Raw genomic sequence first — 27,980 nt, 5'->3', positions numbered from 1 at the left:
AAACTAACCTCTGTAGCTGTTGAATATATTGTCAGTAATAGGATAGGAACTTGGAGCCCCTTCTCTTCCCCCATCCCTTCCTGTCTGTATCCTTTTTTCTTTCCTATCAAAGTTGATAATATTTTAAAAGATGTAATTAGAAATAAGTAATATTTAATTCAGGTTAAACTTTTTTTGTGGGGGCAGGAGCTGTTACATTCTTTTTTAATCCTGAATCATTATATGTAAATCTATGATATATTGCCCTAGTATTTTAAGTTTTTATTCTAAGTGAAATGAGTATAAAAATTATAGAAAGAAGAGAAAGCAGTGTGCTTGTTAAATGTGTGTAGTATGATTAGATAGACTAAATAAGTACATTATGTTCCAAATTTCTGAATCTGTTTTGGTTTTCTCTTGCCACTTGGCACTGACAGATTTTACCCTTTATTAAATTGAAAAAATTCTAGGGATGCCTGGTTGGCTTAGCGGTTGAGCGACTGCCTTTGGCCCAGGCCCGATCCCAGGGGTCCTGGGTTTGAGTCCCACGCCGGGCTCCCTGCGAGTATCCTGCTTCTCCCTCTGCCTGTGTCTCTGCCTCTCTCTGTGTATCTCTCATGAATGAATGAATGAATGAATAAATAAATAAACCTTTAAAAAAATTCTAAATTCACTCTTATAATGTATATAGTTTAGTAATTTGTAATATATTCCCACAGTTGGGGAACTGTCACTACTGTCTGATTTCCATGCTAATGACTTCTTCTTAAGCAAAAATTGTATTCCTAATCCACTAGCTTTCCTTTTATCATAGTTTATCAGGGAGCAACATTTGTTGTGTTTTGTTTTTTTTTTAACATTTGTTTAACTAGACCTAGAATTACTCATTTATTTTATTTTATTCTTTTAAAGATTTATTTATTCATGAGACACAAAGAAAGGCAGAGACATAGGCAGAGGTAGAAACAGGCTCCTTGCCAGGAGCTTAATGCGGGCCTCGATCCCAGGACCCCAGGATCACACCTAGAGCCAAAGGTTGATGCTCAACTGTTGAGCCACCCAGGCGTCCCTATTTTCTTTTAAAGTAATAGGCAGATTCCTTTTTTACTTCTGGAAATAGAATGGCGTTATTTTACTTAGTAAATGTGAGCTTTTGTGAAAGGACAAAAATGTTTAAAACTGATAGGATTTTTAAGGCTTTTTTTAAGGGATCATAAAAAATTAGAACTTTTTAAACAAAAATGATTCAGCTTTTAGGTAGGTTTCCTAGTGTTCCTATTGTTACCTATAGATCTATGTTAACTTTTTGTATACTACTTAAAATGAGATTGCATTGATACTTTAGGATAATGGCTTCATGTAGCCAGAGTAGGAACAAGAAATGATAAACCAGTTCTTTTGAGTATAACCAAGTCCATGAACAACATTTTACATATCAGATTAGAATTTTGTTAGGACATTTTTTCTTTAAGATTTTATTAAAAATTTTTTTAAATTTATTTGAGAGTTACAAAGGTAGCCCCAGAGGTAGGGAGAATAGGAGCTTGGAGGAGAGAGAGAAGCAGGCTCCCCATGAAGCAAGGGAACTTGATGCAGGGCTCCATCCCAGGACCCTGAGACCATGGCCTGAGCCAAAGGCAGATGCTTAACCAGCTGAGCGAAGGACAGTTTCTAGCTGTGTCCTTGTTGGGCACTAGAAATCTTGACCCTAGACTAAAAATGTAGCATGGTTCATGTGGCCTGTGAATCTCTGTTTAATACCATAGGTGTTTTTACGTTCTGGACTTGTTGAAGTACTAAAGCTTCAGTGAGAATAACTTAAAGCTTTATCTGTGGTTCTACTAGTAGAAGCTCAGGAAAGGATTTAGGTTTAGTACACTTGCTTTGACAAATGTTTTGACCTGTCTTAGCACAGTTTTTGATATTTTGAAATGTGAGAATTTTATGTGATGCCCTTGATCATTTGTTCTCAAACTTTATTTCAGCAATGGGACTAAGATAAAGCATGTAACAGCAATGAATAAAGGTTTCTTTGGCAGCTAACTTTTTTCAGGTGAAAGTATCTAGCTTTCTGATTATAAAAGTAACATTTTCAGTGTGACTAAAAAATACAGAATATACAATTACAGATTTAAGCCTTGAACCTTTCTTTCCATCACAAAAAAGAAAAACCATTGTTAGGAAATTAGTTCAGATTATTTCTGGACATATAAAAAGTAATGAAAATCAGATTGTATTGATCCTGATTTTTAAAAACATTCAGGATAGTATCTTTCTGTGCCTGTACATAGCTTTTTAAAGAAATAAGCATAAAAATGAATTGCTTAGGGATCCCTGGGTGGCGCAGTGGTTTGGCGCCTGCCTTTGGCCCAGGGCGCGATCCTGGACACCCGAGATCGAATCCCACGTCAGGCTCCCGGTGCATGGAGCCTGCTTCTCCCTCTGCCTGTGTCTCTGCCTCTCTCTCTCTCTCTCTCTCTCTCTCTCTCTCTCTGTGTGTGTGTGTGACTATCATAAATAAATTTTAAAAAAATGAATTGCTTTAAGTATATAATTTTAACCCTTTTAATAAATGTATAGGGTTATTTAACCATTACCAAACTCCATTTTAGAATTGTTCAGTCATCCCAAAAAGAGCCATCATGGCTCTTATTCACCTTATTTTTGGAAGCTGCATAAAACACTAGATGGTTATGCCACAATTGAATTAGCCATCCAATTAATGGGTATTTATTGGTAATTTTGAAATATAAATAATTTCATTGAGCATCATTAAACATTTTCCAGCACTACTTTTATTAGTTGTTAGTGTAAATAACCAGAAAATGTATCGCTGGGTCAAAGGGAATATGCATTTTAAATGTTGATAAATATTGCCAAATTGTCCTCCAACAAGGTCATACCAGTTTATATTTTCACCAGCAGCGGATGAGTATGCTTTAGAGTAGTTTAAATCATATGTATATAAAGCACATTGTGAAACTTGTGAGTATACCTTTGGGAATTCCAGAGCTCAGTTTTAAAACCACTTAACTAAGTTACTAAATTTTTGTAACAACCCAATTCTTTATGGAAACATTTTTGTTTAAAGCAAGATAATATATAGTACATAGCATAGAATGATTTCTTTAGAGAAGACTTAAAATACATTTTAGAACTGAGCCATATTAGCTTAAGTTAGGGATACTATTATTCATGATGAGAAGCAATTGCAAAACCTGTTTCAGATTTTATAAACTCAAGTCTTTAGAATATTGTATTTTTTAATAGACACAGAAAATTGTTTTTTTTTTTGGAGATGATTATGTCATAGGATAACCTAATTGTGTTTACTTTTTTTTTTTTAATCAGGATATATCAACCCAAGAAAGCAACATATTAGGGGCATTCTGTGATATGAATGTAAGTGTTTATTTTTCTTATTCTCAGGTTTATGGAAAATTTGGTTTTCTGTTCATGTAGGTCTTTGAGTTTAGTTTTATGTCTCATCAGTATCTTTTCCATATTGGTAATAAAATGAAAATTATTCCTGATGAATTAAAAAAAATTTTTTTTTCCTTAGGATGTAGAAGTACCATTGCATTTGCTTCGTTATGTGTGTTTGTTTTGTGGGAAAAATGGCCTTTCTCTCATGAAGGATTGCTTTGAATTTGGAACTCCTGAAACATTGCCGTTTCTTATAGCACATGCATTTATTACAGTTGTATCTAATGTAAGTATTATTTGGAATTGGTTTTAATCTTGGGAATAATGTCTAGAATTTTAATAACATGAATTTTATGTCCATAAAAGACAAGTTTTGAGTAATTGGTGCATTTCGTGGATTATATTGAAAAAATTGATTTCAGAAGCCTTTTTTTTTTAAAAGATCTTATAATAAAAATGGAATTTGTTTAAAAGTGTTTTTGAATTTGTAGAAGTTATGAATTTAAGATAAGTAAATTTAGCCATTTACTACTTGTAAAATATAATATAGGTAGCTATTCACAAGAATCTTCTCTTGATTCTAACTTTCCTTGCTTGGGAGTTTGTGCTGGGTTTTTATAGTTTTACTTGAAAGATGGTTAACTTAGGGAACTCATATGCCTGACTTTGGTCTTTATTACAAGACCTACTACCATTTTTCTGCATTTTTAAAGAACATACATGTTGTGAATGTCAGTTACTGTGAAGCACAATAAGTATGGTAGCAGAGAGATTTTTTGTTTTATTGAACTTTGTTTTTTTGTGCTTCCCATATACTGAGATTTTTACAAAATGATGGTTTGTGGCATCCTGTGTCAAGCAAGTCAGTTGATGCCATTTTTTCCAACAGCATTTGCTCACTTTGTGTCTGTGTCACTTTGGTAACTTGGAACATTTCGAAGTTTTTCATTATTTTTATATTTGTTGTGGTGATCAGTGATTACAAGTCATTGAAAGCTCCTGTGATGGTTAGCATTTTTTAACAATAAAGAATTTTAATTCAATTTTAAACATTACATTATTTTTGGATATGCTGCTTCATAGTTAATAGACTACAGTATAGTATAAACACAACTTCATGTGCACTGGGAAACCAAAAACGTTTGACTTGCTTTATTGTCCATACTAGCTTTATAATGGAGGAGCAGAACCGAACCTGTAATATTTCCGAGGTATGCCTGTAATGAAATCGAACATTGTTGCATAGGCTTAAAATTGAGCACTGTTTCATAGGCTTATTTGCCATTTGGTTTTTTGTAAGTACCTGTTCAAGTCTTTTATCTGTTGTGAAAAGATCACATAGTCTGCTTTTTTCCTTACAGATGTATAGATTCCTTACATATTTTATATGCAAATCTTTTGTCTGACATACTTAAATTGCTACTGTCTTCTTCCCTACTATGATTGCTTTTCATTGTGTCTCCTGTGTCCCATCAAGAGCTATTATTCCTCAGGCTTAATGGTTTGTAATTTATCAAAAACATTTCGGTAGCCTTATGTTTTCATTTGTGGATGAAGTCTATTTTATCCTAAGGTCATGAACTTATCTTCCTATATTCTAGAAGTTCTATTGTTTCACATTTGGATTACAGCTCAGTTGGAACTGATTTTTGTGTATGGTGTGAGTAATGGATCAAGATTAATTTTTTTTTTTTAAAGCTTTATTTTAGAGCATGTGAGCAGGAGGGGCAGAGGGAGGGAGGCAGGAATCTCAGGCAGACTTCACGCTGAGTGCAGAGCCTGATGGAGGGCTCGATCTCATGACCCTGACATCATGACTTAAGTCAAAACCAAGAGTTGGACCCCTTAACCCACTGTGCCACCTAGGTGCCCCTAATTTTCTTTTTCTTATAGATAACCATTGGTCCCAATACTTTAGCAAAGACAATCCTTTCTTCATTTCTCAGTATGAGTTTTTGATATAAATTAGGTGTTTTACGTGCATGGGTCTGGGATTTTTAATACACTACATTGGTCTCTTTGCTTAATCTTTAGCTATTTGCCCAGCATCCTAATTTCTGTAGCTTCATAACCAGACTTGCTGTCTGGTAAAGGAAGTTCTAATTAATCTGTCATTCTTTTTTTTGTAAAGTGTAATTGACATATAGCATTATGTTAGTTTGAGATATAGAATGTAGTAAACCAATATTGTATATATTGCAAAATCACAGTAAGTCTAGTTAACATCCATTCCTATTCATAGTTAACAATTCTTTTTTCTTATCATGAGAACTTTTTTTTTTATAAGATTTTATTTATTTACTCAGGAGAGAGAGAGAGAGAGAGAGAGAGAGAGAGAGAGAGGCAGAGATACAGGCAGAGGGAGAAGCAGGCTCCATGCAGGGAGCCCGATGCGGGACTTGATCCCAGGCCTCCAGGATCACACCCTGGGCTGAAGGTGGCACTAAACGGCTGAGCCACAGGGGCTGCCCTTATCATGAGAACTTTTAAGAATTAATTCTTACTTAGCAACTTTCACATCGTTGTTTTTTCATCGTTAAAAACACACTTTTTCAATCCCTATCCTTTATTTTCCTCATCTCTCTCATCCCTCTCTCCCCTCTCATAACTATCAGTTCTCTACAGTTCAGAATTTCTGGTTTTGTCTCTTATTTTCCTTTACTCATTTGTTGTTTCTTAAATTCCACATAGGAGTGATGAATTCATATGGCATTTATCTTTCTCTGACTGATTTATTTAGCTTTGTATTATACTTTCTCTAGCTCTATCCATGTCCTTGAAAATGGCAAAATTTTATTCTATGGCTGAGTAATACTCCATTACATATGTGTGACATCTTCTTTAATCATTTATTTGTCAGTGGATACTTGAGCTGCTTCCATAGTATGGCTATTGTAAGTAATGCTACAGTAAAATACCCATTAGTGTCATTACTGTATTGTAGGGTAGTTCTGTTATTTCCTTCAGGAACCTCTGTACTGTTTTCCATGGTGGCTGTGTCATTTTGCATTCCTACCAATAGTGAAGGGGAGGGTTCCTTTTTCTCCATATCCTTGTCAGCATTTTTTTTTTTGGTATTTTTGATATTGGCCATTCTGACAGGTATGAGGTGGTATCATTGTGATTTTCATTTGCATTTCCCTGATGATGAGTGATGTTGAGTATCTTTCCATGTGTTTGCTAGCCATCTGTATGTTTTCTTTGGAGAAATATGTTAATATTTTCTGCCTATTTTTAATTGGATTGTTTTTTGTACGTATGTGTTGCTTAAGTTCTTTATGTATTTTGGATACTAACCCTTTATTAGATATGTCATTTGCAAGTATCTTCTCCCATTCAGTAGGTTGCCATTTTGTTTTATTTCCTTTACTGTGCAGAGGCTTCAAAATTTTTATTTTTTAAAATTTACTCCAGAGTGAGTGAGAGAGCATGAACAGGGAGGGGAGAGGGAAAGGGAGAAGCAGACTTCTTGCTAAGCAAGGAGCCCAGTTTGGGGCTGGAACCTGACATGGGTCTTGATTCCAGGACCCCGAGGTCGTGACCTGAGCCGAAGGCATATGCTTAACTAACTGAGCCACCCAGGCACCCCCAAGACTTTTTATTTTGATGTAGTCCCAGTAGTTTATTTTTGTTTTGGTTTCTGTTGCCTCAGGAGATATATCTAGAAAAATGTTTCTGTGGCTAATGTCAGAGCTTTTAGGACTTTTGTTGTTTCACGTCTTATATTTAAGTCCTTAATCCATGTTGAGTTTATGTTTTTTGTATTGTGTAAGAAAGTAGTCCAATTCCATTCTTTCTGGATGCAACTATTTAGTTTTCCCAATACCATTTGTTAAAGAGGCTTTTTTTTTTTTTTTGAAGAGGCTTTTTCCCATTGTGTTCATGTCTTCTTTATGACCATATACTTGGTTTATTTCTAGGCTTTCTGTTCTAAAGCATTTGTAAAAACTTTTTTTATTGACACAGAGCATGCACAAGCAGAGGAAGTGGGACAGGGAGAAGGAGGCTTTCCAACTGAGCAGGGAGCCAGATGTGGGGCTCAGTCCCGGAACTTGGGGATTGTGACCTGAGCTAAAGGCAGACTCTTAACTGACTGAGCCCCCAGGCATGGGCTTTTTGTTCTGGTCCATTGATCTATGTGACTGTTTTTGTCTCTGTACCATACTGTTTGTTTTTTTTTTTTAAGATTTATTTTTAAAGATTTATTTATTTGATAAGAGAAGAGAGAACACAAGCAGGGGAAGCAGCAGAGGGAGACAGAGAAGAGGCTCAAGCAGGCTCCCTGCTGAGCAGGGTTTCCTGACATGTGGCTGGATTTCAGACCTGGAGATCATAACCTGAGGCAAAGGCGCAGACACTTAGCTAGCTGAGCTACCTATTTATTTATGTTAGAGAGTGTGAGCTGGAGGATGGCAGAAGGAGAGGGAGATAGAGGATACCAAGCAGACTCCACACTTCATTGTGGGTCCTGTGACCTGGAGATCACTTGGTTTCCAAGTGGAAACCAAGCAGACACTTAACTGAGCCACCGAGGCGCCCCTAGTACCATTCTGTCTTGATTACTGCAGCTTTGTAATACAGCTTGAAATCTTGGAATTGTAATACTTAGATTTGTTTTCCTTTGTCAAGGTTGCTTTGTGTATTCAAGATCTTTTGTGGATCCATATAAATTATAGTCTGGATTCTTCTACTTCTGTGAAAAATGCTGTCAGTATTTGGATCGGGTTTGCATTAAATATGTAGATTGGAAAATTGTAGATGGTTTTGGGTAGTATGGATATTTTAACAATATTTGTCAAACCCATGAGCCTTTCTGTTTCTTTGCATTTTATTGTATTGAATTTCTTTTGTCAGTGTTTTATAGTTTTCAGAGTATAAGTCTTTTATCTCCTTGGTTAAGTGTATTCTTAAGTATTATTTTGGGTGTCATTGTACATTTTTTTGTATATTTTTTTTATTGGAGTTCGATTTGCCAACATATAGCATAACATCCAGTGCTCATCCCATCAAGTGCCCCCCTTAGTGCCCATCACCCGTCACTCCAACCCCCTGCCCACCTCCCCTTCCACCACCCCTTGTTCATTTCCCAGAGTTAGGTATCTTTCATGTTCTGTCACCCTCACTGATATTTCCCACTCATTTTCTCTCCTTTCCCCTTTATTCCCTTTCACTATTTTTTATATTCCCCAAATGAATGAGACCATATAATGTTTGTCCTCCGATTGACTTACTTCACTCAGCATAATACCCTCCAGTTCCATCCACGTTGAAGCAAATGCTGGGTATTTGCTGTTTCTAATGGCTGAGTAATATTCCATTGTATACATAGACCACAGCTTTATCCATTCATCTTTTGATGGACACCGAGGCTCCTTCCACAGTTTGGCTGTTGTGGACATTGCTGCTATAAACATCGGGGTGCAGGTGTCCTGGTGTTTCACTGCATCTGTATCTTTGGGGTAAATCCCCAGCAGTGCAATTGCTGGGCCATAGGGGAGTTCTATTTTTAACTCTTTGAGGAACCTCCACACAGTTTTCCAGAGTGGCTGTACCAATTCACATTCCCACCAACAGCGCAAGAGGGTTCCCCTTTCTCCACATCCTCTCCAACATTTGTTGTTTCCTGTCTTGTTAGTTTTCACCATTCTCACTGGTGTGAGGTGGTATCTCATTGTGGTTTTGATTTGTATTTCTCTGATGGCCAGTGATGCGGGGCATTTTCTCATGTGCTTGTTGGCCGTGACTATGTCTTCCTCTGTGAAATTTCTGTTCATGTCTTTTGCCCATTTCATGATTGGATTGTTTCTTTGGTGTTGAGTTTCTTAAGTTCTTTATAGATCTTGGATACTAGCCCTTTATCTGATATGTCATTTGCAAATATCTTGTCCCATTCTGTAAGTTGTATTTTAGTTTTGTTGACGGTTTCTTTTCCTGTGCAGAAGCTTTTTATCATAAGTCCCAATAATTCATTTTTGCTTTCGTTTCCCTTGCCTTCATAGATGTATCTTGTAAGAAGTTGCTGTGGCCAAGTTCAAAAAGGGTGTTGCCTGCGTTCTCCTCTAGGATTTTGATGGAATCTTGTCTCACATTTAGATCTTTCATCCATTTGAGTTTATCTTTGTGTATGGTGTAAGAGAATGGTCCAGTTTCATTCTTCTGCATGTGGCTGTCCTATTTTCCTAGCACCATTGATCGAAGAGACTGTCTTTTTTCCAGTGGATAGTCTTTCCTGCTTTGTCGAATATTAGTTGACCATAGAGCTGAGGGTCCACTTCTGGATTCTCTGTTCTGTTCCATTGATCTATGTGTCAGTGTGCCAGTAGCACACTGTCTTGATGATCACAGCTTTGTAGTACAACCTGAGATCTGGCATTGTGATGCCCCCAGCTCTGGTTTTCTTTTTCAATATTCCCCTGGCTATTCAGGGTCTTTTCTGATTCCACACAAATCTTAAGATGATTTGTTCCAACCCTCTGAAGAAAGTCCATGGTATTTTGATAGGGATTGTATGAAATGTGTAAATTGCCCTGGGTAGCTTTGACATTTTCACAATATTAATTCTGCCAATCCATGAGCATGGAATATTTTTCCATCTCTTTGTGTCTTCCTCAATTTCTTTCAGAAGTGTTCTGTAGTTTTTAGGATATAGATCCTTTACCTCTTTGGCTAGGTTTATTCCTAGGTATCTTATGCTTTTGGGTGCAGTTGTAAATGGGATTGACTCCTTAATTTCTTTTTCTTTAGTCTCAGTGTATAGAAATACCTCTGATTTCTGGGCATTGATTTTGTATTCTGCCACACTACCGAATTGCTGTATGAGTTCTAGCAATCTCGGGGTGGAGTCTTTTGCGTTTTCTATGTAGAGTATCATGTCATCGGTGAAGAGGGAGAGTTTGACTTCTTCTTTGCCAATTTGAATGCTTTTTATTTCTTTATGTTGCCTGATTGCTGAGGCTAGGACTTCTAGTACTATGTTAAATAGCAGTGGTGAGAGGGGACATCCCTGTTGTGTCCCTCATCTTAGGGGAAAGGCTCCCAGTGTTTCCCCACTGAGAATGATACTCGCTGTAGGCTTTTCATAGATGGCTTTTAAGATGCTGAAGAATGTTCCCTCTGTCCTTCCACTCTGAAGAGTTTTGATCAGGAATGGATGCTGTATTTTGTCAAATGCTTTCTCTGCATCTAATGAGAAGATCATATGGTTCTTGTTTTTTCTCTTGTTGATATGATCAATCACATTGATTGCTTTACGAGTGTTGAACCAGCCTTGCATCCCGGGGATAAATCCCACTTGGTCATGGTGAATAATCTTCTTAATGTGTTGTTGGATCCTATTGGCTAGTATCTTGTTGAGAATTTTTGCCTCTGTGTTCATCTGGGATATTGGTCTATAATTCTCCTTTTTGCTGGGGTCTTTTTCTGGTTTTGGAATTAAAGTGATGCTGGCCTCATGAAACGAGTTTGGAAGTATTCCATCACTTTCTATCTTTCGGAACAGCATTAGTAGAATGAGTATTGTTTCTTCTTTAAACGTTTGATAGAATTCCCCTGGGAAGCCATCTGGCCCTGGACTTTTGTGTCTTGGGAAGTTTTTGGTGACTGCTTCAATTTCCTCCCCGGTTATTGGCCTGTTCAGGTTTTCTACTTCTTTCTGTTCCAGTTTTGGTACTTTGTAATTTTCCAGAAATGCGTCCATTTCTTCTAGATTGCCTAATTTATTGGTGTATAGCTGCTCATAATATGTTTTTAAAATCATTTGTATTTCCTTGATATTGGTTGTGATCTCTCCTTTTTCATTCGTGATTTTATTAATTAGAGTCTTTTCTGTTTTGTGTTTAATAAGGCTGGCTAATGATTTGTTTATCTTACTAATTCTTTCAAGGAACCAACTCCTGGTTTTGTTGATCTGTTCTACAGTTCTTCTGGTCTCTATTTCACTGAGTTCTGCTCATATCTTTATTATCTCTCTTCTGCTGGTGTAGGTTTTATTTGTTGTTCTTCAGTTCCTTTAGGTGCAAGGTTAGCTTGTGTATTTGTTTTTTCCAGTTTTTTGAGGGATGCTTGTATTGTGATGTATTTCCCCCTTAGGACTGCTTTTGCTCTATCCCAAAGATTTTGAACGGTTGTATCTTAATTCTCATTAGTTTCCATGAATCTTTTTAATTCTTCTCTAATTTCCTGGTTGACCCCTTTCATCTTGTAGCAGGATGGTCTTTAACCTCCATGTGTCTGAATTTCTTCCAAATTTCTTCTTGTGATTGAGTTCAAGTTTCAAAGCATTATGGTCTGAAAATATGCAGGGGACAATCCCAATCTTTTGGTATCGATTGAGACCTGATTTGTGACCCAGAATATGGTCTATTCTGGAGAAAGTTCCATGTGCACTTGAGAATACTGTGTATTCAGTTGTGTTTGGATGTAAAGTTCTGTAAATATCTGTGAAATCCATCTGGTCCAGTGTATCATTTAAAGCTATTGTTTCTTTGGAGATGTTGTGCTTAGAAAATCTGTAATTTTTAGAAAGCACCGTGTTGAAGTCTCCCAGTATTAGTGTATTATTATCTAAGTATGTCTTTACTTTGGTTAATTGATATACTTGGCAGCTCCCACATTAGGGGTATAAATATTCATGATGGTTATGTCCTCTTGTTGGATGGGCCCGTTAAGTATGATATAGTGTCCCTCTTCATGTCTTACTACATACAGTCTTTGGGGTAAACTTTAATTTATCTGATATGAGGATTGCTACCCCTGCTTTCTTTTGAGGACCATTTGAATGGTAAATGGTTCTCCAATCTTTCATTTTTAGGCTGTCAGTGTCCTTAGGTCTAAAATGAGTCTCTTGTAGACAGATGGGTCTTATTACTTTTTTATCCAGTCTGAAACCCTGCGTCTTTTGATGAGATCATTAAGCCCATTCACGTTCAGAGTTACTATTGAAAGATACTAATTTAATGTCGTCATAATACCTATTCAGTCCCTGTTTTTGTGGATTATTTCTTTGGGTATCCTCTTTCTTTTACAGAGTCCCCCTTAATATTTCTTGCAGAGCTAGTTTGGAGGTCACATATTCTTTCAGTTTCTGCCTATCTTGGAAGCTCTGTATCTCTCCTCCTATTCTGAATGAGAGCCTTGCTGGATAAAGTATTCTTGGCTGCATGTTCTTCTCATTTAGGACCCTGAATATATTCTGCCCGTCCTTATTCTGCCGTCCTTTTATTTGGCCTGCTAGGTCTCTGTGGAGAGATCTGCTGTTAATCTAATAGTTCTCCCCATATAAGTCTCTTGCTGCTTTAAGGATTTTCTCTTTATCTTTGGAATTTGCAGATTTCACTATTAAATGTCGAGGTGTTGAACGGATTTTATTGATTTTAGGGGGGGGACCTATCTCCTGTATCTGAATGCCTGTTTTCCTCCCCAAATTAGGGAAGTTCTCAGCTATGATTTGTTCAAACATGCTTTCTGTTCCTCTCTCCCTTTCGGCACCCTCTGGAACCCCAATTAAACGTAGATTTTTCCTTCTGAGACTGTCATTTATTTCCCTTAATGGTCTTTTAATTTGTTTTCTCTTTTTTCCTCAGCTTCCTTCCTTACCATCAACTTGTGTTCTATGTCACACATTCTTCCTCCTCATTAACCCTCATTGTTAGGACCTCCAGTTTGGATTCCATCTCATTTAATTGATTATTCATTTATTTCTATTTATTTATTTATTTATTTTTAAATTTAATTTATTTTTAATTTCGGCCTGATTAGATCTAAATTCTGCAGTCATGAAGTCTCTTGACTCCTTTATGCTTTTTCCCAGGGCCACCAGTACCTTTATAATTGTGCTTCTGAATTGACTTTCTGACATCGAATTGTAATCCAAATTCTGTGACTCTGTGGCAGAGAGTACTGTTTCTGATTCTTTCTTATGTGGTGAGTTCTTCTTTCTAGTCATTTTGTTCAGTGCAGAGTGGCTTAAAATGAGTTGTACTTGTTAGAAGCACAGACTCTTCTCTCTGTAGTGTTCCAGCTGTTCTCTCTTTAAGTCTCAGGTCGAATTCATAGGTTTTCAGGATGATTTGAAAGTTATCTAGGTAAGTTGGTGGGGACAGGGGACTTGGGGACTCTATTCCTCTGCCATCTTGTTCTTCTGCCCCCCCCCCCCCTTTAAAAAATTTAAATTCATCTTACATATTATGTATTAGATTCAGAGGTCACTGATTCATCAGTCTTTTTTTTTTTTTTTGGGTGCAAAATGGTGGTTTTATTAAAGGTGATTCATCAGTCTTATGTACATCATGTGCCATCCTTAATATCCATCACCCAGTTACCCCATCCCTCCACCTCCAGTAACCCTTAGTTTATTTCCTATGATTAAGGGTCTCTTACAGTTTTTCTCCCTCTCAGATTTTTTTCTTTTTAATTTTCATTTATTTAAGATAGTCACAGAGAGAGAGAAAGAGAGAGGCAGAAACATAGGCAGAGGGAGAAGCAGGCTTCATGCACTGGGAGCCCGATGTGGGATTCGATCCCGGGTCTCCAGGATCGTGCCCTGGTCCAAAGGCAGGCGCTAAACCGCTGCGCCACCCAGGGATCCCTCTCCCTCTCAGATTTTGTCTCACTTTTTCCCTCCTCCTCTATGATCCTCTGTTTTGTTTCTTAAATTGTATATATGAGATCCTGTGATAATTGTCTTTCTCTGATTGACTTACTTCACTTAGCATAATACCCTCTAGTTTCATCCATGTTGTTGCAAATGGCAAGATTTATTTTTTGATGGTTGAGTAATACTCCATTTTGTGTGTGTGTGTGTGTGTGTGTGTGTGTTTGTGACATCATCTTTATCCATTCATCTGTTGATGGACATCTGAGAACTTTCCATAGTTTGGCTGTTGTGGACATACATTGCTGCTATAAACACTGAGTGTAGGCACTCCTTGGGATCATTACATTTGTATCTTTGGGATAAACCCCAGTAGTACAATTGCTGGATCCTAGGGGAGCTCTATTTTCAACTTTTGAGGAACCTTCTTACCATTTTCCAGAGTGACTGCACCAGCTTGCATTCCTACCCACAGCGTAAGAGGGTTCTCCTTTTTCTGCATCCTCGCCAACACTTGTCATATCCTGAATTGTTAATTTTAGCATTCTCACTGGTGTGAGTTGGTATCTCCTTGTGGTTTTGATTTGTGATTTTGATTTGTATTGTGGTTTTTTTTTTAATTTTTTTTTAAATTTATTTATGATAGTCACAGAGAGAGAGAGGCAGAGAGGCAGAGACACAGGCAGAGGGAGAAGCAGGCTCCATGCACTGGGAGCCTGATGTGGGATTCGATCCCGGGTCTCCAGGATCGCGCCCTGGGCCAAAGGCAGGCGCCAAACCGCTGCGCCACCCAGGGATCCCCTGTATTGTGGTTTTGATGTGTATTTCCCCAATGCCAAGTGACGTTGAACATTTTTTTCACGTTTCTGTTGGCCATTTTTATGGCTTCTTTGGAGAAATGTCTTTTCATGTCTTCTGCCCATTTCTTGATTGGATTATTCTTCTGGGTGTTGAGTTTAATAAGTTCTTTATAGATTTTGGGTACTAGCCCTTTATCTGAGAAGAAATTTGCAAATATCTTCTCCTATTTGGTAGGTTGCTTTTTAGTTTTGTTAACTGTTTCCTTTGCTGTGCAAAAAAAAGCTTTTTATCTTGATGAAGTCCTAGTAGTTCATTATTGCCTTTGTTTTCCTTGCCTTTTGAGATGTGTTTAGCAAGAAGTTGCTGCAACAGAGATCACAGAGGTTGCTGCCTATGGTCTCCTCTAGGATTTTGATAGATTCCTGTCTCATGTTTAGGTCTTTGATCCATTTTGAGTTTATTTTTGTGTATAGTGTAAGGAAATGGTCCAGTTTCATACTTCTGCATATGGCTATCTAATTTTCCAACATCATAGCTGAAGAGACTGTATTTTTCTTGGATATTCTTCCTGCTTTGTTGAAGATTAGTTAACATAGACTTGAGGGTCCATTGCTGGGTTCTCCTTTGTTCCATTGATGTATATCTGTTTTTTGTGCCAGTACCATACTGTCTTGATGATTACAGCTTTGTAATAGAGCTTGAAGTCCAGGATGTATCTAACAACTGCTTTCTTAGCCATTGCACTCCTTCACATTGGCATTGTTTCCATTCAGAAAACTGCCTGTCTCTTTTCTACAGGATTTTTAAAAAAGATTTCATTTATTTATTAATGAGACATAGAGAGGGAGGCAGAGACATAGGCAGAAGGAGAAGTAGGCTCCCCGGGGGAGCGAGATGCAGGACTCGATTCTAGGACCTTGAGATGACAACTTGAGCCAAAGCCAGACGCTCAGCCACTGAGCCACCCTGGTGTCCCAAATGATCTTTAATGTTTCTTGCAGGGCTGGCTGGTTTAGTGGTTACAGATTCTTTTAGTTTATGTTTGTCCTGGAAGCTTTTTATGTCTCCTTTTTTTTTTTTTTTTAAGATTTTATTTATTTATTCATGAGAGATACAGAGACAGAGAGGCAGAGACACAGGCAGAGGGAGAAGCAGGCTCCATCCATGCAGGGAGCCTGATGTGGAACTCGATCCTGGGTCTCCAGGATCACAACCTGGGCTGAAGGTGGCACTAAACCGCTGAGCCACCTGGGTTGCCCTTCAAAGATTTTTTTTATTTATTCATGAGAGACACACAAAGAGAGAGAGAGAGGCAGAGACATAGGCAGAGGGAGAAGCAGGCTCCATGTAGGGAGCCCAGTGCGGGACTCGATCCCCAGACTCCAGGATCACACACTGGACCTAAAGGCAGGCACTAAACTGCCGAGCCACCCAGGGATCTCCCCTTTCCTTCTATTTGAATGGCAGCCTAGCTGGATAAAGTATTTTGGCTACATATTTTTCTCATTTAGTATCCTGAATATATCATTCCAGTCCTTTCTGGCCTGCCAGGTCTATGTGGATTGGTCTGCTGCCAGTCTAATGTTTCTACTGTGTAGGTTATGGACCTCTTGTCCTGAACTGCTTTCAGGATTTTCTCTTCGTCTCTGATATTTGCAAGTTTTACTATCCTATGTTGGTGTGTTGACTATTTTTATTGATCTTGAGGGAGGGTTGTCTTAACCTCCTGGACTTTGAATGCCTGTTTCTTTGCCCAGATTAGGGAAGTTCTCAGCTGTAATTTGCTCTGATAATTCTTTTGACCACCCCCTCCTTCCTCTTCTGAGCTCCCAATTATTCTAATATCGTTTAGCTTTGTGGTACCACTTATCTCTCAGTTTCTTCCCTCATGATTCAGTAATTAATCTCTTTTTGTCCCCTGCTTTTTTTTGTTCTCTTACGTTATCATATTTTTTTTTAAAGATTTTATTTACTTATTCATGAGAGACACACAGTAAGAGAGAGAGGCAGAGACACAGGCAGAGGGAGAAGCAGGCCCCATGCAGGGAGCCCGACCGACTCGATCCCAGGTCCCCAGGATTACACCCTGGGTTGAAGGCGGCGCTAAACCACTGAGCCACCTGGGCTGCCCAGGTTGTCGCCTTTATCACAAATTCTTTCTTCTGCCACATTTATCCTGCAGTTGCAGCCTCCATTTTTTAATTGCATCCCATTAGTAGCCTTCTTTTGTTTTAAAGATTGTTTGTTTGTTTGTTTATTTATTTATTTATTTATTTATTTATTTATTTATTTATTTATTTATTTATTTATTTATTTATTTATTTATTTGAGACCTAGAGGGAGAGGCAGAGACATAGAGGGAGAAGCAGGCTTCCTGTGAGGAGCCAATGTGGGACTTGATCCCAGGATCACGACCTGACCCAAAGACAGATGCTCAACCACTGAACCACCCAGGCACCCTCATTAATAGTCTTTTTGATCTTGACTTGATTATATTTTAGTTCTTGTATTTCACCCGAAAAGGATTCCCTAATGTCTTCTATAGGTTTTTGAAGCCCAGCTAGTATCTTTATAATCATTATTCTGAACTCTGGTTCCAAAATGTTACTTAAATCATATCCATACTGAATAGGTCTTTGGCACTCTTGCCTCTTGTTCTCTTTTTTAAGGTACATTTTTCCATCTTGTTATTCTTGCAGAGTGTTGTCACTTTTCTGTTTGTAGAGTTTCAGCTATTCTTTTAGAAGTAGATCTCTGGTTGAGTTTGCAGGTGTTTAGAATAATTTGATAGCTGATAATTTGAATTCCTCAGACCAGAGGAAACTAAGGTCTCCTACTCTTTTGCCTCTTGGACTCTGCCCTGCCCCGGCTTGGTTTTTCTTAATTTCTATTTCTGCTGCTTCATTATTAGTGCATAGATATGCAGTGGATTTCTTTACATTGATTTTGTATCTTGTGATTTAATGAATTCATTTCCTAGTTCTAGTTTTTTGGTGAGTCTTTAGGGAATTGTATAGTATCATATCATCTGCAAATAGTGAAAATTTTATTTCCTCCTTACCAGTTTCAATGCCTTTTATTACATTTTCTTGTCTAATTGTTGTGGCTATTGATCTCTACTACTATCTTGAATTAAAGTGATGAGAGGAACATTCTTATCTTGTTCCTGTCTTTAGGATAAGAGCTTTCAAGTTTTTCATGAATGAATTTGATACTGACTGTGGGTTTTCCATATCAGGCCTTTATTAGGTTGAGATATATTCCCTCTAGACATACTCTATTGAGGGTTTTTACCATAAATGGGTGTTGTACTTTGTCACATGCTTTTTCTGCACTTCTTGAAATGATCATACAGTTTTTGTTCTTTCTCTTATAGATGTGATGTGTCATGTTGGTTGATTTACGAGTATTGAGCCATCTTGCGTCCCAGGAATAAACGCCACTCAAATATGTGTATGATTTTTATTAATGTTTTGTTGGATTTGGTTTGCTAATAATGTTTTTTTTTTTTTTTTTTTGAGGATTTTCGCATCCATAGTCATAAGAGCTCTTGGTTTGTAGTTTTTTTTTTTTTTTTGTGTGTGTGTGTGGTTGTGGTTTTTTTTTGTTTTGTTTTGTTTTTTTTGGTATTGGGGTGATAACTGATCACCTGTAATGAATTTGGATTTGGAAGTTTTCCTTCCATCTCTGTTTTTGTGGAATAGTTTGTATTAACTCTTCTTTAAATGGTTGGTAGAAACATCTGTGAAGCCATGTGGCCATGTACTTTTGTTCTCTGGGGGTTTTTTGATTACCTATTCAACTTCATTGCTGGTATTTGTTCCGTTCAAATTTTCTATTTATTCTTGGTTTACTTTGGTATGTTACATGTTTCTCTAAGAATTTTTCCATTTATTTTAAGTTGTCCAGTTTATTTGCATCTAGGTTTTCATAATATTCTGTTAAAATTGTATTTCTTTGGTGGTATTATTTCTCCTTTTTCATTAATTTTGTTTCCTTGGTTTCTCTTTCTCTCTTCTTAGGAATCATGCTAGATGCTTATCTCTTTTGTTCATCTTCTCAAAGAACCATCTCCTGGTTTCATCTGTTTTATTGTTTCTTTTTAGTTTGTATATCATTTATTTCTACTCTGGTCTTTATTATTTCCTTTCTTTTCCTGAATTTGGGGTTTTTTAAAAATTTTTTTCTGAATTTGGGTTTTGTTTGTTCTTTTTTTAGCTTCTTTAGGTGGAGAGTTAGGTTGTATATTTGAGATTGTTCATACTCCTTAAGGTAGGCCTATATTGCTCCATACTTTCCTTTTTTTAACATTTTATTTTTAAGTAATGTTAACACTCAAAGTGGGGCTTGAACTCATATCCTTGAAATCAACAATTGCATGCTCTACCGACTGAGCCAGCCAAGTGCCCCTATCACTTCTCTCTTAGAACCACTTTTTTCATATCCTAAAGATTTTGGATGATTGTGTTTTCATTTTCATTTGTTTCCATGTAATGTTTGATTTCCTCTGATTTTTTTTTCCCTTGACCCATTCACTATTTAGTAGCATGTTATTTAATCTCCATGTATTTGTGGTTTTCCCAAATTTTTTCTTGTGGTTGATTGCTAGTTCATAGCATTGTGGTTAGAAAAGATGTATGGTATGACTTCAGTTCTGAATTTGTTGACATTTGGTTTTTGGCCTCGTATGTATTTTGGAGAATGTTTCATGTGCAATTGATGGAGAATGTTTCATGCGCAATTGAAGAGAATGTGAATTCTCTCTTAGGGTGGAATGTTCTGAATATGTTAAATCCATGTCCAGTGTGTCATTCAAAGCTGCTGTTCACTTATTGATTTTTCTGTTTAGATGGTCTGTCCGTTGATGTATATGGAGTGTTAACGCCCCCTACTGCTATTATATTACTATTGATTCTTTTAAGTTTATTATTAACTATTTTATGTATTTGGGAGCTCTCATGTTTGGTGCATAAATATTTATAATTGTTATATCTTGTTGGATTGTCCCTGTATTATTCTATGGTGTCTTTGTTTTTTGTTACAATCTTTGTTTTAAAGTCTTATTTTGTCCAGTGTAAGTATTGCTTCCTCGGCTTTCTTTGGATAACTATTGGCATGACAAATGTTTCTCCATCTCCTCATTTTTTTTTTTGAGTTTATTTATTTATTTATTTATTTATTTATTTATTTATTTAAGTTTTATTTATTTAGAGGGGGAGTGCACACAATTGGGGGAGGACCCGAGGGAGCGGGACAGGAAGACACTGTGCTAAGCCTGATGTGGGGCTGGATCCCATGACCCTGAGATCCAGGCATCCCTCCATCCCCTCACTTTCAATTTCCACATGTCTTTCCATGTAGAAGGAGTCTCCTTTAGCCAGCATACAGATGGTTCTTGTTTTATTATCCATTCTATCACTCTGTGTGTGTGTGTGTGTGTGTGTGGTTTTGTTTTCTGGTAATATTTGAGTGAGAGAGAGTATGTGAGCAGGGGCAGAGAGAGAGGGAGAAACAGGCTCCCTGCTTAGCATGGAGGCCAATGTGGGGCTTGTTCCCAGAACCCTGGGATCGTGATCTGAGCTGAAGGCAGACACTTAACCAATTGAGCCACCCAGGTGCTGCACTCTGTGCCTTTGATTGATGTGTTTAATCTGTTTACATTCAGGGTACTTATTTGATAGATATGTATTGCCATTTTGTTATTTGTTTTATGGTTGTTTGTATAGATTTTTTTTTCTGATCCTTTCTTCCTTGTACTCTTTCATTGTTTATTGGCTTTAGCAATATAACTGGATTCCTTTCATTTCATTGTTTGTATATTTATTACTGTTTTTTGATTTGTGGTTGCCATTAGGTTTGTATATAAATTTCAGCGTATAGTAGTCTGTATTAAGTTGATGGTCACTTGAGGTTATTTTTTAAAGATTTATTTCGGTGAGATTGAGAGAGCAAACAGTCATGAGTGGGGGAAGGGGTAGAGAGAGAGAATCCTTAAGCAGACTCCTCAGCGAGTGAGGAGCTGGACATGGGGCTTGATCTTCTGGGAGCATGACCTGAGTTAAAATCAGACATCCCACTGAGTGAGCCACCCAGATGTCCCTTAAGTTTATTTACATGGTTTTATTTTTTTAAATTTTAGATTCCATTATAGTTAAGCAGAAACTAATAATATAATTTTATATGTTAAGTTTAAATCCCTTCCTAACCCTTCTTTTTACAATGTTTCAGGAATATGGTGTCATATTTCACATGCTCTTTTCTTTTTAAGATTTTATTTATTTATTTGACAGAGAAAGAGAGCCCAAGCAGAAGGAAGACAGAGTGCGAAGTAGGCTCCCAGCTGAACGGGAAGCCCTACTTTGGACTCAGTACTGGGACCCTGGTATCATGGTCTGAGCCAAAGGCAGATACCCAACTGACAGAGCCACTCATGCGCCCCTGCTTTTTGTCTTTATTTTCTCTTTACTCCAAGAGTCCCCCTTAATATTTCTTGTAGGTCTGGTTTAATGGACATGAACTCAATTAGTTTATGTTTGATAAACTCTTTATTTCTCTTAATTCTGAATGATAGTTTTGGCTAGAAAGAGTATTAGTGGCTGCAGATTTTTCCTCTGAGCTCTTTGAATATATTATAACATGTCCTTCTGGTTTGCAGTTTCTGCTGAAAAATGTGCTCATAACCTTAAGGGTTTTCCTTGTATGTAACTATCTCCTCTTGCTGTTTTAAATTTTTTTGTATTACTAATTTTTGTCATTTTAATTACTGTATGTTTTGGTGTGGATCTCCTTGGATTTAATTTGTGGGGATCTGGATATCTGTTTCCTTTCCCAGAGTAGGGAAGTTTACAGCTGCTATTTCTTCAAATAAAATTTCTGCCCCCATCTCTATTCTTCTGAGAGCCCTGTAATTCAGATGTTAATATGCTTGATGGAGTCACTGATCCTCTAAGACCATTCTCTACTTGCACAATTATCTTTCCTCTACTCAGCTTGTTTACTTTCCATTACTCTTGTTTTCTAGGTCATTAATTCATTCCTGTGCTGCTTCTAGCCTGCTATTTATTCCAATATTCCAAGTGTGTTTTAAATTTCATTTGTTTTGTCTTATCTCTGATTTTTTTTTTTTTTTAATCTCTGTTAAGGATTTCAGTGATGTCCTCCACTCTTATCTCAAGTCCGGTTGGTATCTTATGATGATTAATTTAAATTCTCTATAATCTGTTTCATTTTGTTTTTTCTGTGGTTTGGTCCTGTTCTTTAATTTGGGAGATATTTTTCTGTCATTTTGATCTTCTATGTCTGTTTTTTTGTGTTTTTTTTATTAATTATTTTTTTTTGTGTGTGTTTTCAATGTCAGCTAATTCTCTTGCTCTTCATGATAATAGGCTTATGAAGAAGAGGCCTTATAGTGCCCTGTAGTGCAGTATCCCCTGTTTTCCAGGGCCTGGCATTTCAAGGAATATGTCCTTGTGTGTTGCATGGGCTCTGTTACTGTGTCTTAGTCTCTTTTTCCTTCAGTGCAAGTTATATGCAGAAACTCTCTGTTGTGGTGATATTTGGTCCTCAGCAGGGGCTGGGCATAATTAACAAGATAGGGAGTGGTTTGCTTGGGAAGTGAGATTTGCCCCTGCAGCTACCCCTGGTACTGAGGACCTGTAGGAGAGGTTAGATCAGGAGCTGGGGGTGTTGGTAGGTTTTGTGCTGGTATTTTGGGTAGGGACCTGCCGTGCTGGAGCTAAGGAGATTTTGACGGGTAAGACCAGCAAAACAGGGGTATGGGGTAATAAGAGGAGCTTGGTGCAAGCAAGTTAGGTAACGATTGTCGGCCCTATTGCAGGTTTCTGCAGGTGCCCATTCTTTTTGCTGGGAGGTGGAGGAAGGAAATGGTCCTTGCTAGCTCTTTTGTTCCCAGAGGGATCTCCCTGTAGTTTCTGTTTCTCTGGCCATGATCCGAGATGAGGAAATCCCTCTCACTCCTGTCTGCTCTCACTGTTTTTCAAACTTGTGGTTCTATGCTCTTTCTGCAGGGCAGTTTGTGGTGCTGTCTCTTTAAGGGTGGGGACTCCGCTAACTAATGCTCTTCCTGTTCTTGTTTAGCCTAACCCACTGATTTTTAAAATTCCAGGCTTTGGGGCATCTGGGTGGCTAGTTGGTTAAGCTTATAGAGTCTTGGTTTCAGTTCAGGTCATAATCTGAGGATTGTGAGACGTCCTAGGCAAGGAGCCTGTTTAGGATTCTCTCTCTTTCTCTCCCTCTGCCCCTACACCCCTGTACTCTCTCCTGAATGTGCGCTCTTTTTTTCTATTAAAAAAACAATTCCAAGTTTTAAGTTCCCCTGGTTTTAAGAACTCCCATTTTCTAAGTCAAATATTGAAAGTTTATTGCCCTTTTTTGTACTACTGGCTCCCTCCCCAACACCGTTAGCTTCAGACATCTTTTCCCTTTCTACCTACTTTGATGTGGTCTCTTCCCTACCTTTAGTTGAGGTGTTGTCTAGAAGTGTTTGGGCTATTTTTCTGGGTTATTTTCGCTAATGTGTTTGTTATCTAGTTGTATCTGTGGAGGCTTTCCTGGAGAGACAGTAAGATACCTTTCTAGCCTCCTCCAAGGTGTGGCATGTTTTTATTAGCGTTCTCACAGACATACATTTTTTGAGATTATTTTAAGGAGAATGTTTCTCTTAAAGACTTGTTTATTTGTGGAGAGAGTGTGAGTGAGAGAGGAGGAGGGGGAGATGCAAAGGGAGAGAGGGAGAGGCAGGCTCCCTCCCCGACCCCATGCAGCAGGGAGCCTAATGTGGGGCTTAATCACTGGGTCCCAGGATCAGGACCTGAGGACTTGAGCCAAAGGCAGACTCTTAACTGACTAAGCCACACAGGCCCTCCTTAAGGAGAATATTTATGAAACATTATTTAGTATTTGTTCCTGGTAATACAGAAAATATGTGCATATATAATTTGTATATGTACATGTGTTGTATGTATGTGTATTAATTATTTGTATTAGCTTTCTAAGCAGCATTCTTGCCAAACCATTTAATTCTAGAAGCATTTATATGAAAAGTATTTTGGATTTTCTGTTCCCATAATCATGCTATCTCAGAGTAAATATTTTTAATTGCAATATAGTTGACATACAGTGTTACTTTAATTTGAGGTATATAACAGAGGCCTTTGACAAGTCCATAAGTTACACTATGCTCACCACAAATGTAGTTACCATCTATCACCATATTACCCCATTTTTATATTGATTGACTGTATTCCTTATTCTTTACCTTTTGCTTTTGTGACTTACTCATTTCATAAGTGACAGCCTGTATTTTTTTTTAAAGGTTTTATTTATTTATTCATGAGAGCCAGAGAGAGAGAGAGAGAGAGGCAGAGACATAGGCAGAGGGAGAAGCAGGCTTCTCTCAGGGAACCCCATATGGGACTCGATCCCCAGACTCTGGGATCACGACCTGAGCCGAAGGCAGTTGCTCAACCACTGAGCCACCCAGGCGTCACAGCCTGTATTTCCTACTCCTCTTACCCCATATTGTCCATCACCCCATGTTCATCCTCTTTGGCAACCACCAGTTCTCTGTATTTATGGCTCTGTTTTTGCTTTTTGTTAGTTGTTTTGCTTTGATATTTTGATACCACATGTAAGTGAAATCATGAGGTATTCTTCTTCCTTTTATGTCACTCAGTGTAATACCCTTTAGGTAAATTCATGTTGTTGCTTATGGGAAGATCTCATTCTTTTTTATGGCTGAGTAATATTTTATTGTGTATGCATGTATATGTGTGTATAATTAATTTTTTGAGGAACCTCCATACTGTTTGCCAAAGTGGCTGCACAAATTTACATTCTCGCCATGAGTGCACGAATTTTCATTTTTCTTCACTTTCTTACCAGAACTTGTCTTTTTGATTCTTGCCATTCTGACAAGTGATAACTCATTGTGGTTTTGATTTGCATTTCCTTGATGATTAGTGATGTTGAGCATCTTTTCATGTGTCTGTTTGCCATCTGTATGTTTTCTTTGGAAAAATGCCATCTGTATGTTTGGAGACTCTGCCCATTTTTAATCAGATTATTTTTTGTGTTGAATAAATTCTTTATCTTTGTCAGGTATGTCATTTGTAAATATTTTCATCCATTCAGTAGGTTGCCTTTTAGTTTTGCTAATTGTTTCCTTTGCTGTGCAGAAGCTTCTTATTTTAGTGTAATAAGAATAGTTTATTTTTGCTTTTGTTTCTTTTGCTTGAGAAAACAGATCTAGAAAAACTGCTGAGGATGATGTTCAAGAGATTACTGTCTGTTTTATTTGAGGAATTATATGGCTTTAGGTCTCACATTTGAATTTATTTTTGTATATGGTGTGAGAAAGTGGCCCAGTGTCATTCTTCTGTATGTAACTATCCAGTTTTCACAGTATCATTTGTTGAAGAGACTTATTTTTTCCTCACTGTGTGTTCTTGCTTCTTTTGTCATGGATTAATTGACCATATATTTGTGAGTTCAGTTGTGGATTCTCTATTCTGTTTGATTGATCTGTGTGTTTTTGTGTCAGTACCATACTGTTTTGATTACTACAGCTTTGTAATACAACTTGAAATCTGGAATAGTGATGCCTCCAGCTTTCCTTTTTCAAGATTTGTATGGCTATTTGGGGTCTTCTGTGGTTCTATACGAATTTTAGAATTATTTGTTACATAGTTCCATGAAAAATGCTGTTGTTATTTTGATAGGAATTGCACTGGAACTGTATCTTGCTTATGGTCATTTCAACAGTTTAATTCATTCTTCCAGTCCATGAACATGGATGGAATCTTTTGTGTTCTCTTCAGTTTCTTTCATCATTGTTTTATAATTTTCACAATACAGATCTTTCACCACCTTGGTTAAGTTTATTCCTAGGTTGGGACACCTGGGTGGCTTCAGCGGGTTTAGCACCTGCCTTTGGCCCAGGGTGTGGTCCTGGAGTCCTGGGATCAAGTCCCACATCGGGCTCCCTGCATGGAGCCTGCTTCTTCCTCTGCTTATGTCTCTGCCTCTCTTTCTCTCTGTGTCTCATGATTATATTAAAAAATCTTAAAAAAAAAAGTTTATTCCTAGGTATTTATTTTTGGTGCAATTGCAAATGGAATTAAAAAAATTTTTTTTCCCTGCTAGTTTGTTAGGTAACACTGGTTTTAATGCTTCATTTTTAGTCTTAGGACTTCTAGTTAGTTTCTTTTCTGTGTAGGGCCTTCAGATCAATTTGAATTAAAAATTTGCTTGTTTTGTTTGTAGTCTTAGAAGGAAAAGTTTTAACGTTATACCTTAGGATAGTGTTTGCTGTGGAACTTAAATAGGTATCCTTAATTAGAGTGGAGCCATACATTTTGTATTTCCAAATTTGTTTTTAATTTGCATCCCTTGTCTTTATTAAGGCATACTATTATTGCTTATTTGATAATTTGCTTAGGACTTCTATTCTTATTTGATACTTAACCTACTAATTATGAGAATAAAACTATAAAGTAAGCATATTTTGAAATGAGTTGGAGTATGGAGAAATTATAAGTTATTAAGTCTTAAATTGTATTTACAGTAAAAGTTTAATTCAGTAAATAGTTGATACTGTAATCTGTAAAATATATTTTCCTTAGATAATGAAATGACTAGAAATCACAGATAATTTGATATTTTTTAGATGAAAGGATGGGATTTTTGTTAAAAATTAAAATGGTTTATTGAAAAGCTAATGTAGTGCTATGGTATTTGCGTTACTGTCATACAAAGAGGTATAGAGTATCCTAAGTAAGATCATATTACCTGGATAAGTAGGTGGACTCCCTTTTTAGCAAGAAGGTAACAGTCTTTAGATTCATTTTATGTATATGTTTTAAAAATGTATATTGGTTAAATTATTTACCTGATATGTATAATCCTGTTTTTTAGTTCATCCTTTTTTAAAATGTAAAATATATAGTTTTAGAATCAACAAAATACTAAATGTTCTTGTTTGCAGTTACAGTGATGTGTATGTCACATAATCATTATACATTAATGATGTCTTATTTATGTTTCTTTATAGATTAGAATATGGCTACATATCCCTGCTGTCATGCAGCACATTATCCCTTTTAGGACCTATGTTATTAGGTAAGTTTTTAAAATCTTTTCCCTTTAACATTGTAATATATTTAATAGTTTATAACATACTGTAGAATTACATTGTTTGAAAGTCCCTTTTACTCATGTCCTCTAGAGAAAATTTTAATTAACCATTGGGTTATACTATTTTTTATGCTCATGTAGGCTCATATTTAATGTTTACTTTTAAACAATTTATGTTGGACCTTTCTTTCATTAACTATTCTTTTATTTTTAAGTCATACCTACATCCATCCACCATGGGGCTCAAACTCAAAACCACTAGATCAAGAGTTGTGTGCTTCACCAACTGAGACAGCCAGGTTCCCCTTGACCCTCTTTATATGTTCATGTAAAATTAAAAGAAAAAAGGTCAACAGTGGTTACATGGTACTGCATAGTATGCAGTCATCAAAGATATACTAATTATTATGTTCTAGGTTTTGGGGATATAGCAGAGAAGAAAGGATTTCTCTTTTTGTGCAGTCTCTGTACCAAATAAGTAGATGATACAGTTCATCGGAAAGTTACATTACAGAGAAAAGTAGCAGCTAAGGGGATGTCTTAGAGGTTGGCGCACAATTTTAAATACGGGGTTATAGAAGGTCTAATTGAAGGAGGAGGTGGCATTTGAGTTTAAGTCTCAAAGAAGGAAACCTAAGAGGATGGAGAAAGAATTGTATTGATTAGAATTGGAGTGTGAACTGTTAGAGGAGTCTGTGCTTGTACTTCTTGTCAGTTTTTTTTTTTAAGATTTTATTTTATTTATTCATGAGAGACAGAGAGAGAGAGAGAGAGAGAGAGAGAGAGAGGCAGAGACACAGGCAGAGGCAGAACCAGGCTCCATGCAGGGAACCCAACATGGGACTTGATCTTGGGTCACCAGGATCACGCCCCAGGCTGAAGGCAGCACTAAACCGCTGAGCCACCTGGGCTGCCCACTTCTTGTCAGTTTTTGAGTTCTTTATACCTTTCTCACTTAGATAAAGATTTGAGTTCCTATTTTCCTGATACTATTTGAGTTTTTGGAGAAGGTATTAGGAAAATAATCAGA

The 27,980-nt window shown here is 37.2% G+C and overlaps 1 protein-coding gene across 2 annotated transcripts in view; it reads left to right on the top strand.

The window, feature by feature from the left end:
- The window catches only part of USP34 (ubiquitin specific peptidase 34), a 248,230-nt gene that overhangs the window by 53,591 nt on the left and 166,659 nt on the right, over positions 1–27,980 (top strand). For both annotated transcript variants that reach the window (XM_055329090.1, XM_055329092.1), the window contains exons 4-6: positions 3,331–3,381; positions 3,542–3,691; positions 26,868–26,935. In XM_055329090.1, the coding sequence (XP_055185065.1) occupies positions 3,331–3,381; positions 3,542–3,691; positions 26,868–26,935 (269 nt within the window). The remainder of the gene's footprint in view (positions 1–3,330; positions 3,382–3,541; positions 3,692–26,867; positions 26,936–27,980) is intronic.

Source organism: Nyctereutes procyonoides, unplaced genomic scaffold (assembly GCF_905146905.1).
Source record: "Nyctereutes procyonoides isolate TBG_1078 unplaced genomic scaffold, NYPRO_anot_genome, whole genome shotgun sequence".
Taxonomy (NCBI): domain Eukaryota; kingdom Metazoa; phylum Chordata; class Mammalia; order Carnivora; family Canidae; genus Nyctereutes; species Nyctereutes procyonoides.
Note: the sequence above shows the minus strand (reverse complement) of the source record. Positions and strands in the feature narration are given on the sequence as shown.